The sequence below is a fragment of the Beta vulgaris genome, chromosome 6 (assembly GCF_026745355.1).
Source record: "Beta vulgaris subsp. vulgaris cultivar EL10 chromosome 6, EL10.2, whole genome shotgun sequence".
In the NCBI taxonomy this organism is placed as follows: domain Eukaryota; kingdom Viridiplantae; phylum Streptophyta; class Magnoliopsida; order Caryophyllales; family Amaranthaceae; genus Beta; species Beta vulgaris.
In genome coordinates, this window is record NC_079207.1 from 1,266,874 (window position 1) to 1,274,421 (window position 7,548).

General features: G+C 36.3%; 1 protein-coding gene across 1 annotated transcript; it reads right to left on the reverse strand.

Moving 5' to 3' along the window:
* Nucleotides 1-4,784: 4,784 nt before the first annotated feature.
* LOC104894882 (F-box protein SKIP2) lies at nucleotides 4,785-6,936 on the reverse strand. The gene has a single exon (XM_010681237.4). The coding sequence runs from the start codon at nucleotides 6,752-6,754 to the stop codon at nucleotides 5,105-5,107; it is 1,650 nt and encodes a 549-aa protein (XP_010679539.1). The 5' UTR covers nucleotides 6,755-6,936; the 3' UTR covers nucleotides 4,785-5,104.
* Nucleotides 6,937-7,548: the final 612 nt, after the last annotated feature.

The following is a 7,548-nucleotide window of genomic DNA, read 5'->3' on the forward strand; positions in this document are numbered from 1 at the left end:
TTGTTACTTTCTCCGTTTGCTTAAACTTGTAACTTTTGAAATTTCACATTTCTCAATGCATGACTTAAATCCTTCATATTCCTAGTTATAAATTTGTAAAATTATAAAAATTAGCAAGTGAATAGTCCAAATTCTCAAAAGCTGCAAATAATTAAAAGATGGAGGGAGTTACTTCATTTCTACTTGGTGGAATGGAAGGGAGAAATGTATAAATAAAAATGAGAGTTAAAAAACATAAAGGAAGAATAAATACAAGAAAGAAGAAACCAAGAAATAAAATATCAAAAAGAAGGGGGAGAAAAGGAAAAAAAAAATTCATCACAAACCTGAAAGAAGAAACCAAGAAATAAAAGATGAAAAGGAAGGGGAAAAAAAACTTCATCACAAAACTTGGATTCTAACCCGCAACCTAAATGCAATTTCAACTCATCACACTTTCACAACTTCAACCGCTGAGCTATATGCAACTTTAGAGTTATAATGCGCGTCTAAAATATTTATTAGTTTCGTTTATCTGTCAGTTTTCCCAATTTTTTTATCCAGATCCACATGGGTTCAGTTGAACCCACTGAACCTACGCTGGATCCGCCACTGGCCATGTCCAAAACGAGGAGTGGTATTGCAAGCTTACTCATGATCGATTTGAATGGGATTATAGAAACAAAAATATTGTGTAACGACAAGCTAGGTATCGAACGCGTGATCTTTGAAAAGAATAATGGAAGCTTAGGCATCAATACACTTGATAAGGTCTTATAATAATTGAGTTTAACAAAAAAGACTTAAACAAGTATTTAGATATCTGACACTCTTAGTATTACAGTACTACCAAGAAATTATTGATAACATATTCTCTTACCCCAATTTCTTTTGAGCTATTAATTTCAAAATCAAACCTTTAAGGTTCTTTTTAATTATCATGTCATAAGTCATGACGTCAATTTTTTAATTTCTCACTAGACATAGTAGACAACAACAAAAAAAGTAACAAATAATTTTAAAATTTATAAATAATAACAAATTCATTGTAATTGACCCGATGCACCACCCGGGCCAAAATACTACTCCCTTCGTATCATATTATAGTGCATTTTTCCTTTTAAAGTATCCCAAAATGTAATTCTTGTTTCCCTTTTTTTATTCTACACCTTTCCATGATTTCCCTAGAAAAGTTTTTTTTTTTTTTTGAAGAGCCCTAGAAAAGTTGTACCACCATTATTTACTCCCTCTGTCCAAAAATATAGTTCTCATTTCTATTTTTTCATGGGAATTAAGGTAACTAGAATCTTAAGAGGAGTAGTAAATATTTTTTTTGTTTATTTAAATAAATATTGTATGGGAAAATATGATTTTAGGAGAGAGAATGGAAAATAATTTGTGAAAGAGAATTAATTGTAACACTTGAGTTGAACAAACAAAGCAAAAAAACAAAATTCAAGAAGCAAAGCAATGACGGGGCACGATTTTTCTACTATTAACTTTAATACCGTAATTAAGTTTTTTTTCCCCATAAAATTTATTTTCAATACATAAACACTCCTTACTTTCCTCTTAAATTCTACTATTAACTTTAATACCCGTACAAAAATAGAATCAAATGTTATAATATGAGACGAAGAGAGTAGTTATATCACCATATGACGCAACTATTCTATAACTCCAAGGTTTAGGGCCTGTTCTCCCCAGCTTATTTTCAGTTCATTTCAGTTCAGTTTAGACCAGTTCAGTTCAGCTCTTGACAATACTTTTACTCTCACATATCACTATTCATTTCAGTTCAGATCAGTTCAGTTCAGTTCGGCTGTTTTATGCCGAAGAGAACAAGCCCTTATTATAGCAAGAAAAAAAAAAATCTCATTTATTATTTATGTTAAGAATTAATCACTTCCTAAGCTCTTTTTAGTTGCTACAATCCAATATTTACAACAAATGCACTAGATATTTTTGTGACACCCAATACACCGGACAACATACGGCAGTTCAATCGTACACTTGAATCTCTGACAGCCTCATTACACAAACAATTAAAATCTTAAATACACCACCACGACAAATTCAATATTACTGGATTGCATATGCTTGAGACCAGCGATTCTCAATCTTTGACTCAGCAATCACAATCTTTCTCACATCATACGCATTAGACCTATAATACTAAAACTAGCTTAAAGTCAATTAACTAACTAAATAAAAAATAATAGTCAGATTAACTGAAAGTTTATAACACAAGATGACAAGAGGCCAGAATTTGAAGTTGTCAAAGCTAATACATTTCCAGAAGCCGAAAATTGAAAGCTCATAAGAAACGCCATATTCTGGCAACTTTGGTTTATGTATGACAATTGACACTCATCCTGCATAAAATAAAAAAGAGCACCAGAAAATAAAAGGCGAAAAGTAGCTTGATTGGTAGAGGTGGTGAGGAACTCACCTTGTAACTTGGAGGTCACAAGTTTGAATCCTACTATCTAGTACCTACTTATGCTTGCGAGTAGGGATTCCTTTATATCCCCTACTCTCAAGCGTTAACCTGTATAGCTGGACTGGCTGACCTGAGTGAAATGCTGGTCCAATAAGATCCTTCTTCTTACCAACGTGTCCCCAGTGGGGTCCCAAAAAAAATCCATAATCCATAAGCCACGCTTAGGACCACTGCTGTTGTTTGTCATACGGTTGAATGGAGAAAAAAAAAAAAAAGGCAACGATGACATTTTGATACAATAATTGACTCAGTTCATGTCCAAGTATTAGACCACCAACATGTTCCACACCAATACTTCACTACTAGAATTTTCAAAGCCTCAATTTTAATCGGACTAGTTTTGAATCCCGTGCGAGCGTACGAGATATAAATCATGCCAATAAGAAATAGTATAACTTAATTTTAACGGAAAAGAAGCTTCTTCGTTAATGATTAAGGCCTTGATGATGTATAACTTCTGAATGTTTATGTTGACTAAAACTAATAATTAATACTTCATTAGTTTATGTATTCTAAACCAAAGATTATGACCTTTAAACAACCTTGATAATTGATGACACAAGAGATATGTACTCTAAGCAAGTAAGCAGGCCACAGATTCTGTGAACCTTTTGCCCATCTATGCTACAGATTTATCATCCCTCATGATCATTAAATTCCGTCTCAAAGACCGTTGGCTAGTTAACCCATTTACAGATAAGTACAATACTTGAAATTTGATGGTTGAACTCCATAATATATCGAAAACCTTATCAATTGAGATCTTGTTAGATCTAATTCAATTTCTATTTCAGAATTTATACTTTTTAACTTTTACTAAAACGTAATTGAAGATATTAATAGTCCGAGAATAACAATCGGATATTGTGGGAAAATAGTTGTTGCACTAGATTAAGAACGGACGAAGTGCATCTTTACCCCAACCCGAGTCATAATTTGCTCAACTCTAATTGGTAATTCCTTCATTCTAATTCAAGGAAATCAGGCCCATTCCCTTGAATGCAAAGAAGTCACAAGCACAAAGATAAGGCAGTTGATTGAAAACTTCACATGATAGGATAGGGACAATGAACACTTATGAGTAATAATTGAGTTCAACATCTATACTTTGGCATCAACTAGCAAAACTAAAGGAACATCATTATCCAACCACTTGATGACAGCACTTTAAACCAACAAACACCCTAAAGTTACTTAATCACAAGGGGCCTTAACTTTTAACCTAGACGTTAGGCCACCTACCCTTTCTTTCCCTAACAGTTAATCAAACACTGCCTACTCATATTAATTACCGTCCCTATTAACCACCGCAAGGAACTTGGCAACGCGCCGCTTTATTGTTAACTCACTAAACCACATTGACACCGGTAAGTTAATGTCGTTCGACAAGTTCAGGGTTGATGCAGAAAGGGATGCAAATATGGGGGTTCTTTGAGAAAACACCAAAAACACGGAGTTGGATGTATAATTTTGCTTTCTCCTAAGAAGTCGATAAGCATAACCTTAACTCCGAACTTAATGGCATTTTCAATTAGTTTGAAGATATGAAAAGGGTGAGTCCACTCTATGATATGGATGTATACTTTCTCTTTTACCCCAAGGATTAATAACCCTATGATTGTACAAAAAGATATTACTTATTGCTTTGGTTAAGACTAAGCAAACAATAATTTTAAGCAAATAGACAAGCAAGCAGTACACGTTAGGGGAGAATTAGATTGAAGTAAAGTCCAAAATAGTGCTATAAGCTTATAAATATATTTGTTATGATAAGCATCTCTTGGAAGCAAGACCAGGTGAAAAGCTAATTACTTCCTAGCTCCTGTTAATGTAGGAGTCAAGATGATAAAACTAAACTTCTTTCAAGATATAATTGAAGAAGATGAGCTTTTTCTGGACCACAGACAATCATGTCTGTCTAAAAGAACAACAATGCAATACCAAAAAACTACTTTACTCGGACTCGTGTACTTGTGTCAAGACACCAAGATTGTTAAAGAGTTCATACCCCATGTTGGAAAAGCCTACTAGACTTTGACTAATCCAAATTCCAGCCAGGAAGACTGAATCCGGGGCGAAGTTCTCCCCAACAAGTGTTGCTGCATCCAAGGTTTCGAACCTAAGACCTCTGATTAAGTTGGAACACACGCCCTTACTAGCTGTCTAGCTGATCCAATCACTAGTAAGGTGCAGAGGATCCAGAAAACTACTTGAGGAGTTGAGGTGAAATGATAACAAACCGAACTTTTACTCGTTAGACAAATGCAGCTACTCATATTAAGGTAAGCAACAAAAGAAATCATTGAGCAAAGAATTCATCGAAGTTTTATACAGATTTTCAATCAGCTTACAATGGCAAATGAACCTTGGCAATAATACTTGTGGTGTGGCTAGCCATGCCTAGAAATAGTACATAGTGAAACTGAACATACAACTAAAGTGAATATTGAAGAACACATCTTCCAAAACAATTGTTGCAATTTCGAATTCTGCATATTAAAGGTGAACTGGAAAGAAAACAAATAAGCAGAAAGCAGGCACTGCATCAGATATAGATAATACTGGAAAAAAGGATAAATGAATTACAGTTTTTTTTCTGTGAATTGCTGGTTGAATTGTTGGTCATTGATTACCATTACTTGACCACCTTCTCAGAGCACAAGCTGCTATATTCCTACCAAACAAGAAGCTAAGCTTTGCCCTGAACAACGAGCCGCGACCATTACTCCTTATAGGAGGCTGAATAGAAGTTCCTCCTTCTATCTCTGCTGCTTGAAAATCCACAATATCCTCATTACCTCCTCCAGCCTCACTAGCACTAGCATCAACAGCCTCAATCTCATCAACGTCGAGATTAACAATCAACGATTCCCTCCTCTCCCTCAACCACTCGACAACATCTCGAGTGACATCCCGACACTTCTTAACCTTGATCTTAACCAACTTAGGGCATCCCCAAGCCAAGGTCTCCAAGCCATTGTCCGAAATAGGACAACTCTTGATGCAAAACTTCTTCAAAGCAATGCATTTGGAAGCAATGCACGACATCTCCACATCACCAATAGTCTCGCTACTACAAAGTGCCAACCTTTCCAAATTCCGGCAATTAGAAGCAATCACCTCAATACTCAAAGTAGTGGGATTAATCCCAATCAAAACCAACTCCTGCAAATTAGCACAATTCCTCCCTAAAGCACTCAAACCCTCATCCCCAATCTTATTAGTCCTCCACCCATCAATGTGAACCTTCCTAAGCAACTTACACCGCTCCGCCATCGAAACAATCCCTAAATTAGTACACTCTGGGGTTTTAACAAGATGCAAAATCTCCAAACTAGCACAATTAGACATTGCAGATAATCCGAAATCAGTAACTTGAATCCTCTCAAGATGAATTTCAACCAACCCATTATTATCATTATTACTAACCATCAATTCCAAAACCCTATCCCATTCACCTAAACATCGAATCAACTTCAACGTTCTCAAATTCTTAGACCCAACAATCAAAGGCCCAAACAACTGTCCATTATAAAGCTCCTTCAAACAAATACTCTTCAACGATTTAGCAGCAATTCCAGGTCCAATGGGTTCAGAAACAGCTTCAGAATCACCATCGTTGTTAATCCCACGAAGACGTTTAATTGAGATTTCTTCTAACAAAACACAGTGTTGAAGAACAGCGTTTAAACCTTTAGCCCCAAAAACGCAGGACCCACATGAGAGTTTCTTAAGAGATTTACAGTTCTTAGCGAAGGCGGTAATTCCAAGGTCAGTGAGTTCACGACAACCTCTGAGTTTCAAGCGAGTTAGGTTGCGACAATGGAGAGATATTAAAACGAGGTCGTCGTCGCTTATGCTGATAGATCGACGGTCGCATCGAAGAGCGAGTTTGGTGACTGAGTCGAATCGGGAGAAGAGGGAAGATAAGTGAGTTGAGATCTCCGAGTTGGAATTGAGTGAGAGGCGAAAACGACTCTGACCCTCGACGCGGAGCCAGCGTTTGCAGACTAAGGAGCAGCGTTTGCGGTCGCCGGAGGAGAGAGACTGGAAGATGTGTGCTAGACATTCGTCGGGGATATCTGAGGTGGGGTCGGGTAAATTGTATTCGGGTTCGGTAAGCGGGTCGTGGGTCGGAGAAGAAGGTGGGTGGATCATGGGGGTTTGTTTTTTACGGGTGGAGGAAGTTAAGCGAGTTGTGAAGGAGAATGAACGAGAGTGGTGGCGAGTTAACTCGGGCGAGTTAGCAGGGATGGATGGTGATTGGCCCATACAGAGCACGCGCCGTCGTAGGTGGTGGTGGTGGTGGTGGTGAGATTTGAGAGAGAAGACGAAGAGCCGTTGAGATGATAAAAGATGGGTAAGAGAGAGAGAGAGAGAGTATTGTTTTTGTTGTTTTTAAGAGTTGTGTGGAGAGAGGAAAGAAAAATAAAGGATATTATATATTGGGGGGAAAAAAGATTGAAAGAGAAAGAAGAAATGGGTCAAGAGAGAAAGCCTAGATTGTCCAATTAGAGATTAAAGTTCAAAGGTCTATAAAAGAAGCTAGTCAAGGAAAAGTTGAAAATTAGAAGTAACAATGAGATGCTACCTTTTTTTTAAAAAAAAAAGAAGTTTTGGGAAGATTAATTTTCATTAATTGAAGTCATATGATAATTGTAGTGGATTTAGTAACAAAGATAAATAAAGTTTTTTTTATGAAAGAATTAAGAACTCTAAAAGCATATCTCTTTTTTTAAAAAAAAATAGTCTAAAAGTATATATTTAATAATTCGACATATTATCGAATTTGTTGTCTCTGTACAATTTTGCATGAGTAGATATGATAGCTTCGTAAATTTGTGAAGAGAGAACTCTTGTATTGACTCAGTAGATCGCGAGTTAGAGATCTTGAAATTAGTACAAAATGAGAGAAAATCCACCAGTTAATGGGACAAACTTCTTTCATAAAGAACCATAAATTTATTATTAGAGGTACTGAAAAATAAATATAAAATCAGGTTCTACCATCACCAAAATTGGTTGATGGCAGCCCCTTGACGAAGAAAGATGCTGGGGTTTTTGTA

Excerpts from the sequence above, each read along its gene's own strand:
- LOC104894882 (XM_010681237.4), bottom strand. The coding sequence starts at position 6,754 with ATGGGCCAATCACCATCCATCCCTGCTAACTCGCCCGAGTTAACTCGC.